The following is a 13,229-nucleotide window of genomic DNA, read 5'->3' as shown; positions in this document are numbered from 1 at the left end:
GAAAAAGGGCGTAAATTATGGTACACACCCGGCACACCAAGCCCACAAAAAGATCTCAATCCTTTGTTCAAGATGAATGACGTCCTCCGCTGTTTTCCTTTTTTAATCGCGTGGCGTTCCTCGTGTCGGGTTTTTGTTTGTTTTCGGTGTTGTTTACCAAAAAGAATGCCGTGTACTGGATACATTAAGCGCACGCAGGCCGGCGTGCACGTCGCAGGAAGCCGGAATGATGTCGCGCGCGGGCTTGCTCCACACGTCGATGCCTCCCTTACGTTTCAAATTGATTTTGTTCTCTCCCGAGAAGCTCGGGTAGAACCGCTTTTAGAATCTAATGGATGAAATTAAACTAGATTACGCACGCACGGGCCGAGCGGGCTATAAAGCGCCGGGGAAGGAAATTAGTCGTACTTTTCTGTCCGCAGCTTCCTCTCGGAGGAGTTCATTACAGGAGATTGTCGGCACTTATCTTGGGTCGCGTGTCAAAACAATTGCTTGTTGTTCGGCGCGCTCTTCAAGGAGGCTTTTTGTCGAGTGAACAGCTGCATCGCTGAAAAGTCATATTGTGACCGAGTACGACTTTTAGGAGAGGAACGTCTCCGCCCGGCATGCGTTTGCGCAAATTGTCGATGTAATGTTCCGTGAAAGCTGACTGTGTACACAGTCGTCGTTCGGCCTGCTTAAAGTTGTTAAGTCAACAGTTGGTGTTAGCTCAGCGTGGGAGGGGGATGGCGCCCCACTTTCACCGACACTCTTGTGTAATTTACACAATATACAGTACACAACGCGTGGGTTGGGATTAGTCCAACTGGAACAAAGCCACCAGTTGTGACCTGAATACGCATTTTCAGTCCAGACACATAACTGCATCGGTGTCAAGGGGATCGAGGTGATCTCTGTGGGCCTTTTACCTACTCATCCATCCAATTTCTGAGCCGCTTATCCTCACAAGGGTCGCGGGAGTGCCGTCATCGGGCAGAACCCTGAACTGGTCGCCAGCCAGTCGCAGGGAGGCAATCACACCTACGGGCAATTTAGTGTCTCCAATTGATGCATGTTTTTGGGATGCGGGAGGAAACCGGAGTGCCCGGAGGAAATCCACGCAGGCACGGGGAGGACACGCAAACTCCACACAGGGAAGGCCGGGAATTGAACCCCGGGCCTCGGAACTGTGAGGCCAACGCTCCAACTAGTTGTTCCATCATCCCGCCATGCTTAAACACATATTATGGAAAATATACTGTAGCGGTGTCACTGGAATGCTGCAAATTTGCCTTTCCATCCGTCCATTTTCCAAGCTGCTTATCCTCACAAGGGTCCCGAGAGCGCTGGAGATTCCTCCCTAGATACTAAATGCTATAATAGACTTTGCCATTCTCAGTTCTTCAATGGAACCCACAATGCATCACAACAAGGATGCACATTATATTGTATTGATTTTGTGAAATACACGCTACTTAAAACGATGCAAAAAAAAAAAAAAAAAAAAGATGTCATTTATTCATTTCTTAAATATCGACTCCAGAAAACGTCTGGGATTCGGTACACTGTAATTACGCAACAGCAATTATGTACTCAACAGTGAACTCGAGTCGTGTTTTCAGGCTATTTTTCACTTGATTGATCAGTGAACTCTATAGAAATATACGGCGCAGCTTTGCTTGCGACACAGATATGATATTAAAGGGGAAGTCCATACATCTATTTTCTCAAATGCTTATCCTCACGAGGTTCGCGGGGAGTGCTGGAGCCTATCCCAGCCGTCAACGGGCAGGAGGCGGGGTACACCCTGAACCGGTCGCCAGCCAATCGAAGGGCACGTGGAGACAAACAGTCGCACTCACAATCACACCTGGGGGCAATTTAGAGTGGCCAATTAATGTTCCGTTCCTGCACAGGTTTTGTCAGCGCTGATTTCTCGGATTTATCCTCATCTGGCGGAGAAATTAGAAGTATCGGTTGATCGGGAAGACGGAGGAATTCGTCCATACAGATTTGAACCTGCGGCTGTCAATGATGTTGAATATTCGGACGGTTCTTCGGACGGGAAGGACGCGGAGTCTGCTTGCTCGGAGGCCCACGGGCGGGACAGAAGCGCATAAACAAAGGCCCCCGGAGGTCATGTGACTCACCAAAATGTCAGCGACAGGGAACATTCAAAATTGCCAATACAAACAATCTTAAATGACATCCGATGAAAATCTTTATTTTAAAGTTACAGTACCAATGACATGATACATGCGTTATTTTTAATGAGTGGACTTCCCCTTTAAGACTGTTTTTATTGCCAAAATATACGCGCGGAAGACAATTTCAAGGCGCAAAAATGAAGACAGCAGAGATAATCTGAGCAAAGCCAGCGAGCATCTGTGAGTGTTTGCACGTCCCGCGATTGCTTAAAAGCTTTGAGGGCGGAGACGACAGATGTCTACGCTCGGACGCTTACGCAACTGGCGCGTGAGCGCATTAGTTTGTGTGTTGTCGAGAAAACACGGGAAAACTGGGATTCCGTTCGGAGCGGGGCGAGCGTCGAGAGATATATCGGGAAAGGGAGTGCGCGTTAAGAAAGAAAATCAGAGCTGGAAACCAACGAGTTCTGAAAAGCTGAAGAATGATGATGTGGAAAAGAACGTTTTGTTTTCCAGTGTGGAGCGAGTCCAAAAGTGCTGCATGCGTTTCATCTACCGTAATTCCCGGCCTACGGAGCGCACCTGGTTATAAACCTCACCCAGTACATTTGGAAAGGAAATACCATTTGGTACGTACATACGACGCAGCCGTGGAAAAGCCGCAAGTGCCCACATTGAAACACGAGATATTTACAAAGAAAGACGGCACACAGAGAGTTTAACACTAGCCCCGCTGCGCTAACGTTAATGCTAGCCCCGCCGCACTCACGCTAACAGGGCTGGTTAAAAAAAAAAAAAAAAAACATACTGGTAAGAATTTACTGGGACACGGCAGTAACACGCTAGCGCAGCGCTAACAGGGCCGGACCGGTAAAAGTCACTTCCTCGGTACATATATTCCACCGGTCTCACTCTCAATATGTGCATGTGCACATGTTTTCCTTTCCCTTTCACAACAACGCGACAACTTCAAACATGTTCCCTAAACACTGTAACAATAAAAAAGGGGGCTATAAAAAATATCTTTACTCTATAAAAACTAGGACGCACCATGAATAGCCGTGAACACTTTGTGAAGCAGCCTGTGCGCATAACTCGGGTACTTCAAATTATGTCACCAAAAAAAAAAAAAAAAAAATCTTGCACAAAACCGCCGCCACGCAAGTTGAGATTTACGGATAACCCTGAAATCGACGTCTTCCCGGAAGAAGAACAGACACAGGAACGCGGCAGGCGATCGGTGTTTCAATAGAGCTCCAGCACCTACCTCATAAAACCATGTGACTTTTGTTTACGTCACGCCAGTACATTTGTAAAGGAAATACCATTTGGTACATACATACGCCGCAGCTGTGGAAAAGCCAAAACACAGGATATGTACAAAGTAAGACGGTACACAGAGTTTAATGCTAGCGCGCTAACGCTAATGCTAGAACCGCTGCGCGAACGCTAGCACCGCGCTAACAGGACCGGTTAAATAAAAAAAAAAAAAAAACATACTGGTAAAAACCACTTATACGCGGCAGTAACACACTAGCGCACCGCTAACAGGTCAGACCGGTAAAAGTCACTTCCTCGGCACATGTATTCCACCGACCGGTCTCACACTTACCTTTTCCGCTCGAGTGCCCCTTTGCGGCCGTTAGAAAAAAAATGCACAAATGAGCCGCATCACCACATAAACGGCAGGGTTGAAAGCGTGTGGAAAAAAGTGGCGGCTTATAGGCCGTAAATTGCGGTACATACTTGTCATAGATCCTCTGCCCCCTCATGAAGACCTTGGCCTCGTTGTCCAGTGGGAAGGTGCCGTCGTCCTTCCGGAAGCGGTACAGCAGCTTCATGTCTTTGAACTCGCGGTGCTCGTCGCACACTGAAAAAAAAAACGCACAAACGTTCAGTTTCCGGGTCGACTTGACGAGCTCTTGCGGGGAAAATACATGCAACAAAAGACATTTGTTACTAACTGTTATGACCGCAAATAGAGTGGAAAACCTCAAGCGGGAACACAACAATCCCGTCTGGAATGCCGACCAACAGCACCTCAAAATGCGACGCCAAATCGTTCATAATGGCAAAACGATTTTCCTTTTGGGAAAGCATAGAACTTCAAATTCCTCCATTCTGAGATTCATCAAAAAAAGTACAGCAGTAACCGCGCGCGTCCTCCATGCCACATGAAGACATATTCGTACACCGTGCCGGACTCCGTCACTAATGCACCACAAACTTTATTATTACAGCAAATATTGGTATTAAAAACGGTACTTCAAAGCCATAATGGAAAAGCAATCAAAAAGAGAAACACGAAGTCCCGTCGTCAGTCGCTGTGATTTGACGAAAGCGTATGCGCCCGCAAATCTGCACAGTCGAGCACGAAAAAGTCAGGCACGGAAAATTTGTTACGAGGAGAAATACAAGACGTCGCTTGTTTTGTGCAGTCTCGACCAATGTTCCCTCCAAGCTGCGCCACAAAATGTAAGAACTAATAAATTCATCTAATCATGTCAAAAGGATATGAAAATGACCACAAAATGTAAACACTAAAAAAATATAATCATGTCAAAAGTATATAAAAATGACCGTAAAATGTAAGAACTAATAAATTAATCGAATCATGTCAAAAGTATATAAAAATGACCATAAAATGTAAGAAATAATAAATTAATAGAATAATGTCAAAAGTACATAAAAATGACCAGAAAATGTAAAAACTAATAAATTAATATAATCCTGTCAAAAGTACATAAAATAACCAGAAAATGTAAAAACTAATAAATTAATATAATCCTGTCAAAAGTTTATAAAAATGACCATAAATGTAAGAACTAATAAATTAATAGAATCATGTCAAAAGTATATAAAAATGACCATAAAATGTAAGAAATAATAAATTAATAGAATAATGTCAAAAGTATATAAAAATGACCAGAAAATGTAAAAACTCATAAATTAATCTAATCATGTCAAAAGTACATAAAAATGACCACAAAATGTAAGAAGTAATCAATTAATCTAATCATGTCAAAAGTATCTAAAAATTAAAAACTGTACTTCATGGCCATAATGAAAAAGCAATCAAAAGAGAAACACTAAGTACCGTCAGTCACTGTTTTTCGACGGTGGCATATGCGCCCGCGCGCCATCCCACTCGCAAATCTCCACAGTCGAGCACGAAAAATCACACGTGTAAAATTTATTACGAGTAGAAATACATTGATATGGAAAGATGTCCTTTATTTTGTGTCGTCTTGACCAATGTTCCCGCGAAGCTGCGCGATTGCGCACTCGTCGCACACTCTCAGCGGACATGAAAACCGATCTAGCGGGGCGAACCGCAGCCTGACGTCAAAGAACGAACTGCTGCTCAGCCTACTTCTACTTCCTACTTTATCCGACACCGCCCCCCTCCTCTCTTAAAGGGGTACACTCATGATTACAAAACAGAACACACACCCGCAACATTATATCTGCGGGCATGACTGACCACACCCGTATATTTTTCAAATGTGAGTGACTGTACAGTGTAACTGTGCCTTCTTGTCGAACAAAATAAATTTCAGTACTACGCGGCCCCTCAAAATGTCGTACATCGGACTGGAATGAACCGTGGACCGTGCCAAACGGGTTACGTAAAAAACTTGCCAGTCACTCATTTCCGGATTCCAGGCTAGAAACGAGATTTGCAAAGATCTGTGGGGAACTTTGCGTTTGTGGATTTTGTACCGGCATTCTGCCTTTTTCCCACATTCCGGGAAGAAAAACATTTGCGTGTTATGTTGATAAAAGATTCTCAATTCTAAACGGTGCGCGGGCATGAACGTGCATGTGTTGTCTTGTATGTATTTTCGTCATCCATTTCCTTGTCACCACTTTGATGAAATGTCTCCAAATCCTGATCCGCAGTCTCACGCAGAGATTTTATTTTGATCCTTAATTATTATTAGCATTGAAATGGAGCAAAAAAAAAAATGCCCGCCCCTAGCCAAGGAGAGTAAGGCGGTGGGTGTACCTTGCTTTGACATTCAAGAGTTCTTATTATGTTTTAGGGAGTTCTTGTTTTTGCAAAAGTACAAACTAGTTCCTACAATGTTTCTCTGCCTGCACCCTGTTTAAATGGAGCAGAGGGAACGCGTTGGAGCCAAATTGCCTCGGCGGCATTTAGAATTATTTGTGCGGGGGCCATGAGGTGAGGATCGTTCCCAGAAAATGTCAAGCGAGCAAGAAAGGAAGGAGAAGAAATTGGGGTCACAGGTGAGCCTGAGCCAATCACAGCCGACTTTCTGAGAGAGGCGGGAACATCATTGATATAAGGTCATATGTTTGAGCCTTCAAGTAAGCTAATGTGCATGTGGTTAGCGCATCTGCTTCACAGTTCTGAGAAAGTGGGTCTAAATCTTGGCGAGGACAAGCACCGAATCGCGATACATAGGTTCGGAGGATTTTCCTAATATGGAAAAAGATGTTTTGGGTGATTTTACTTTTTGTTAGACGTGCAAGAAAAGAAGGCGCTCAAGAACGGAGCCCAGGGGGACACCACATGGGAGAAATGGGATTTGGACTAGTGAAGACCTCGTAGGTGGTCGGGAGGCTATTGCAGTGATGTAGTGCGAATGTGACAGACGTTCCTGAGACGGTGGCACAGTGGTGTCGTACTTGCTAGCACATTTGCCTCACAGTTGAGAGGTCACGGGTCCAAATCCTCGCTCAGTCCCTTCTGTGTGGGTTTTGCATGTTTGCCCTTTGCTTGCAGGTGCCCAAACTTCCTTTTCGCAACCTTAAGGGTACAAATAAGTATGATTGGTTGGCGACCATTCCAGCGCGCACCTAATCTCTTGTCCAAGGTCTGAAAGGTTCGGCTCCAGTCCTCCCTGGACCTTGGATGGGTGTTTTTAGAATGTGAGAGGAAGCTGGAGTACCAGGGGGAAACCCACTCAAGCAACATAGAAATTCCAGACAGGAAGGCCAGAGTCTGGACTTTTTTACCGATAGGTAGCTATGCAAACCATTAAATCGGTGATCTGCTAGAATCAGAACAGACAAAATTTTCAATTCCGTGCCACCTCACCGTGGTGGATGATGCTCTGGTCGAGAAGCTTTTGCATGATCTTGACGGCCGTCTCTCGCTCCGAAGCCTCCTTGTGCTCAATCAGCCAGTCGACGAGCTCTTTGCCCACGAAGCAGTTTGGGTACGTCCGCAAGTGATGACGTCGATCCTTGATGACCTTTCCTTCGTGGAGCCGCAACCTGCAAGACACGATTAGCTTCTGCGTAACTACAGTGTTGTCGTTTCGAATCGAAGCCATTTTCGGCGATTGTGAATCCGCCGACATTCTGCGGTTTCCATGAAATGATTGCCCGACGTGATTTGCTTGATGCTATTCAGTCGGACCGCGTTGACCGGCTGATGGCATAACCAGAACTTGGCCTGGATCAGGCAGCTTTCCCCTGGCCTTTGTCACCTCTTGCTGAAATTGTCAGAGACGTGACCGCAGCCTTAGCCAGGCATCCTACTTTCCCTCCGCGTGCATCTGGCTAACATCAAGCCCAATTCATGATCGCAGTCCAACTCCGCAACATGAGTAAGCTCATCTGCCAAGGGTCTACACTACCAAACAACACGGCGCTGGAAGACTTTGCGCCCACTATATCAGCTTTTCTTTTGCATTTGGCTCGCTGCGCGATCATCTTGAGATGGATGAAGTGAGGTCAGCACGTTCAGATGAGAAAATCTTTGACAAAGTGGTCTCATCAGACCACATTTCCTTCAAAATTGAGCTCAGATTAGTCGCATTTGGACATTGCGGCATTCAAGAGTACGCCGCGCGTTTACGCCACGCCAGGGCATTTCCAGCGTGTTCCCACGCCCAGCGTGACCCCACCTATTCCCACCCCGAGCCTGCAGCACCGTATGGCCACAGAGTCTTTCCTATACAAAGCAAACCTCCCTCCCTCCTTGCATCGCCGCGTAGCAAATTAGCCGTTTGAAGACACACCAGAGCACTCAGAAATGCCAGAAACTGGCCTCCCTCCAAGCGGAGCAACTAATGGACTGGATACGCTTGATTGCAGTGTGTGCAACACAAACACAGCAGGAAATTGCCGAGGACACTATAGAAAAACATTTCAAACGTGTTATTCTCTTGAAAAAAATTAATGGGAACAGTTGTCATTTGTATTTGAGAATATTCCAATCTGGTCCTGTGTGTCCAGAGGTGCAGAAACCATGACCATTATGATCTGTTACAGTATTTAAATAACTCGCAAAGGTACAGTACTCTTATTGTCAGTCTAGCTCAAAAAGGTGCAAATAGAGTCAATTCCTTCACTTTCATTTCAAGCTCGGGATCTGGTCTGGTGTTTGAAGTCAGGACTGATAGAAAAGGAGTAAATGTTGGCTTTTAGTCGCTCTTGTTCCCGGTCAGGCTAAACGACAGAAAGCCGAGGCACAGGGAGGGGAGGTCAACAAAGGAGTCCGTCAATCATTACACCGCATGCTTTTCTTTTGTGATAAGGCACAAAAGCTCCGTTTCTAGTTGGCGGGACAGTAAAAAAGAAGATGCTCTGAAGCCCAAGGGCCCCTTTTCTTCCGAACTCTTTCTTTGCCTTGGCTCTGGACACCGCAGTACTCTACAGTACTCCACAGCCGCCACTACATTGCATCTGTTTTCTATCGCGCTCGTCCTCTTTCGGATCGTGACGCGAGGGAGTCGGCGGGTTACACCCGGGACTCGTTGCCAGGCGATCGCGAGATCGCAAACAAATAGCCGCTCGCGCTAGCGTGCACATCGTTTGGCAATTGTAAGCGTTCGGGAACTTAACGTGCGTGTGTTTGCGATGCAGGAGGTTGCCAGAGTAAACTGAGAAATCCGTGGAGACAGAAGCTCGAGACTCAGACATGCCAACTAAACTACTACTACTACTACTACTACTACTACTACTACTACTACACCGTGCTGCCATCCACATCTTGATCACCTTCCCACTATGTGACTGAAATAATCTCCTCACCACATACAAGGCCTACAATAGCTTGACTTCCTCTGTCTCCCAGGGTGTGCCCCAGGGATCTGTTCTTGGTCCCCTGCTTTTCATACATTATATCACAAAAATCCCCCAAATCGTCCTCATCTATTTGGGAACATCTAGCAATCCCTTTTCTACAGTTCTTGTCCTCATTTGGGTTGTGAGTAAACTGTAGCCTCTCCCTGTTGACATTGCACAAAAAGTGCCTGATTCGAGATTGAGACCCGGGACCGGTCGACTGTGAGACCGATGTGCAAACCAAAGAAACCCTCACCACGCTTTTAGCACCTTTGCAGTACCACCGCAACAGTGTTCTTTACATCCGTCCATTTTCTTTGCCCCTTACCCTCACGAGGGTCACGGGGACTGCTGCAGCCTATCCCAGCTGTCAACGGGCAGGAGGCGGGGTACACCCTGAACTGGTTGCCAGCCAATCACAGAGCACATAGAGACAGTCACAATCACACCTAGGGGCAATTTAGAGTGTCCAATCAATGTTGCACGTTTTGGGTATGTGGGAGGAAACCGGAGTGCACGGAGAACATTCAAACTCCACAGGCAAGTCCGGGATTGAACCCGGGACCTCAGAACTGTGAGGCCAATGCTTTATGAGCTAATCGGTTCTTTACAGTACCACAAAAAAATAGAACCCGTAAGAAACTGTACACCCGTTTCATTATTGCTGTTCCTGTTAAGTATCTTTGGAGTACCCAGAAACATTCTACAAGTACTGTTAAGTCGTAACTTCGACGGCACTTTCCATTCCAGAAGAGCAGAGGACTCTGGGTCGCCAGCGGGCCGACCCGGGGCTCGCTGAACCCTGCAGTCACATGTCCAGCTGGGCCACGGACACTGACACACACACACCGCATACAATACAAAGATACACAAACACACACTGGTGCTCAGTGACAGCACACTGGAAACTTTGTGCTGACACGAGGTCCAACTCTCCCGTGGAGATGAATGTTGGAGGTGTCACAGCAAATAAACCCATTTGGGGAAACTATTCTGTTGTATTTTGCATGGGGGAGGGGGGCTGAAATTCCAGGCATTGGTGCCATGCTTTTGCACTCCGAGCCATTATTCATTGCTGAATTCACGGACCGCCCCACCATGATGATGGGGGGGGGGGGGGGGAGTTGCCAAACACTGAAAGGGTCAAAGGGTGGCACATGTCAACAACACCACCAGACACGGCCGGTCCCTGATACGACATCGAGAGGTTAATAGGTTCAACCTCGCAGTAAGTGCCGTCGGTCGAGCAAACAAAATCCAGGAAAGGGTTGGAGGGTGCATCTCGAGACCAATACGCTGCACTCCGAGCCCTTTTTTTTCCTGCGACAGCTGGTGAAACCGCATACATATTTAATCGCCAAGGGTAGAACGGCGCTGATCGGTATCTAGCGCGGTTTAAAGGTCGCGGTTCGGTTTTAGGCAGTGATTCCCGACCACTGCTCTAGAGAACATCAGATGTGTGACCCAAAACCTTGAAACTGCTCTCAGTTAGTACTTATTTACCGCAAAAAATATGATTTCACCTCGCTACGTCAGCAAGTAGTGACAGTCAAAAGCTCAGCACAGTGTGTAAAATTGTTGATTCAGAATAAGTTTTATTGGCCAAGTATGTAAAGAACACGGGGAATTTGTCTCCGGTAGTTGGAGCCGCCCGAGTACGACAACAGACAGGCAGGCGAGAAAAATTTAGAACCCAGGCGCCATCTTGGTTTGGTGAACTCGCGTGAACGCACCGCAACTAAGCAGGACTCGTTTCCGGATACGGCGTATGAATGGGGGCGCACGGCTACGTTATCGGTTGCTCAAACGAAAGCGGGCGTCGTAAAGTGTCTTTCTTTCGACTGCCGGCGGTCATCAAGAACCACTGCGAGAAAACGGAGCAGTGAGCAACCGAACGGCGACAACTGCGGCTGTTTCGTATTAGCAAATCCGATGTAGCAGCTGGGCTGAATACTCACGTGTGCATGCAACGTATGTCTCCAAAATCCGTATTGTCCGTTTTATTATAATAAGTTTGCAAAAACGAGTTACCGCACCGCGAGCTGTTTCGTGGGTTGAGTTAAAAATGTAGCCGTGGAAGTCGAAATGTAGCCTCTTTCATTGGTATAATAAACATAATTTAACACAATGTCGATTTAATCACACGGATTGTAGGCCTCCAGACCTTTGTCATTCTTTAGTCGGTCCACGGTATAAGCGCTTGTCGAGAAGAGGAGAAACTCGACGATTTCTACTGACGCCCACGTTTGTGAGCTCCATTTGTGTTTCTCCAAGGCACGCGGGTCGATATTGTCGATCAAAGCGCGCTCCTTGTCGTAACGGTTTCTTGAAACAACATCGAAGGAGCCCCGATAACTTCCCAAACTCTTTTTATCTACCATGCGTCACTTTTAACAGTCGTACAAATATTTGTGTAACTCCGTTGTGTATGCAAAAGCTCGAGTGAAGATAGAGTGAACCCATCCAACATGGCCGCGTTTCCCCGGATGTAGTCACGTGGTCGGAAACAGCCTGTAAGGAGTAGAATGTAGGAAGTACAATTGCCACCAGCATTTGATCATGTTTGAAGTCAAGGTGTCGGTTTTTACGATGCGTAGCAGTTTTGTTTTGTTTTGTTTTTGAAAAGAAAACAAGGTCCTTTCGCCGGCCATAATAGATGAGCCGCGGGGTTGAATCCTGCCGGTGGACCCGAGTCAATATTGCACACAAAGCGGAGAGGAAGTTTGAGCAGCGACGAGGTTCGGAGCGCGCGGGGCCGACCTACCTGAGCTGCTCCCCGGTGACGAGAACCTCGGCCAGCCGCTCCAGCTCCGCCGCCTTCTTCTGCATGCTGACGGCGATGCCGTCCATCTCTCTGCCGACAACGGACAAGGCAAGCGAGGAGGACACACCGTCAAGCATCTTTTCGGCCGCAAATTCGCACGATTCTCTCACCTTTCGAAAACCATGGAGAGCGACGTCAGTTGACAGCTGAACATTCGTAGGAAAAAAAAAACAATAATAATGCAATTTTACAAGAATCAACCTTGGGAGTGCGGCGAGCGCAACGTTACTCCATCCCAACGCGGGACGCCGACGAGTCACAAGCGGCGTGCGAGAGGCTCCGCGATCGGCTTTCCTCGAAGACCTCCGAACGTGCGCACGCGCTCATTCGTGGCTGCGTGCACGCCCCCCGCGAGCCCCCCTGCAGGCCCTCCCCACTAGTCGACATCCACCGCGTCGCGGATCCGGCTCGCCTCAAGTGTTGTCCAAGCGGACACAAGCGAGCGTCAACCACGCACAGGGCGCATGCACGCGCTGAACCTCCCCCACGCGCACTCCCTGCACTGGGGGAGGATCTTGATGACGTAACGGGGGAGTTGACCGCGGGGGCGGTCTTCTACCAGATTCAGGATGCGCTCGATTTAGTTCCGTACACAGCGGCGTATCGCGACAGGACACTCATTGTACTTACTGTAAAGAGCGGCGACGCACTTCCAGAGCTAAACTTGAGTAAAACTACAGGTGCTTGTATCAAAACAAATACTTTGCGGCAAGTAAAAGGTACTTATTCAGTTTTTTTTCTCACTAAAGTTGGGGGAAAAAAGACGAAGCCGAACCCATCCGAACTCCGGCATGTAAAAACAACCATCTAACCAAAGTAACAAAACCGTAAGTAACATGGCTAATAACTTTTAAAAGTAACCACGTAATCTACTCGAGTATTACACGATCATTCATTGTGATTGCACGCCTCGTTCGAGCGAAATTTTTCGGTTTGTCAAGTCGGCTACTTCCAAGGTCAGCAAAACAAACGCACCCTGTAAAGACTGACAATGTCATCTGGCTGCCAATGGACTGTACACAATGTACTCGAGTAGTGGACTACAGTATGTATGTTTTCTTTTATGGGCGTGATTCCTAAATCAAATACGATTAAGCAATGAATTACATTTTTTTCAAGCAAGCTGCCACCTTCATGTCGAGGCTGGATGTCATTGACAATGTACTGGCAGTGCAAGTTCGAGTCCTGCTTTTTGGCATCCATCTCAGAACAAAAAAAATGTAATATATGGCTCATCT

The 13,229-nt window shown here is 47.0% G+C and overlaps 1 protein-coding gene across 4 annotated transcripts in view; it reads right to left on the bottom strand.

The window, feature by feature from the left end:
• Positions 1 to 13,025, bottom strand: part of deptor (DEP domain containing MTOR-interacting protein) — a 33,292-nt gene extending 20,267 nt beyond the window's left edge. The window contains exons 1-5 of one of the 4 annotated variants that reach the window (XM_061820917.1): positions 12,221 to 13,025; positions 12,102 to 12,137; positions 11,932 to 12,021; positions 7,192 to 7,370; positions 3,873 to 3,996 (exon numbers count right to left, since the gene is read on the bottom strand). In XM_061820917.1, the coding sequence (XP_061676901.1) occupies positions 3,873 to 3,996; positions 7,192 to 7,370; positions 11,932 to 12,021; positions 12,102 to 12,137; positions 12,221 to 12,378 (587 nt within the window). In that variant the 5' untranslated portion in view covers positions 12,379 to 13,025. Of the gene's footprint in view, positions 1 to 3,872; positions 3,997 to 7,191; positions 7,371 to 11,931; positions 12,138 to 12,192 lie in introns of all 4 variants that reach the window. The other 3 variants (XM_061820916.1, XM_061820918.1, XM_061820920.1) reach the window with 3 other exon arrangements.
• Positions 13,026 to 13,229: the final 204 nt, after the last annotated feature.

The sequence above is a fragment of the Syngnathoides biaculeatus genome, chromosome 5 (assembly GCF_019802595.1).
Source record: "Syngnathoides biaculeatus isolate LvHL_M chromosome 5, ASM1980259v1, whole genome shotgun sequence".
In the NCBI taxonomy this organism is placed as follows: domain Eukaryota; kingdom Metazoa; phylum Chordata; class Actinopteri; order Syngnathiformes; family Syngnathidae; genus Syngnathoides; species Syngnathoides biaculeatus.
Note: the sequence above shows the minus strand (reverse complement) of the source record. Positions and strands in the feature narration are given on the sequence as shown.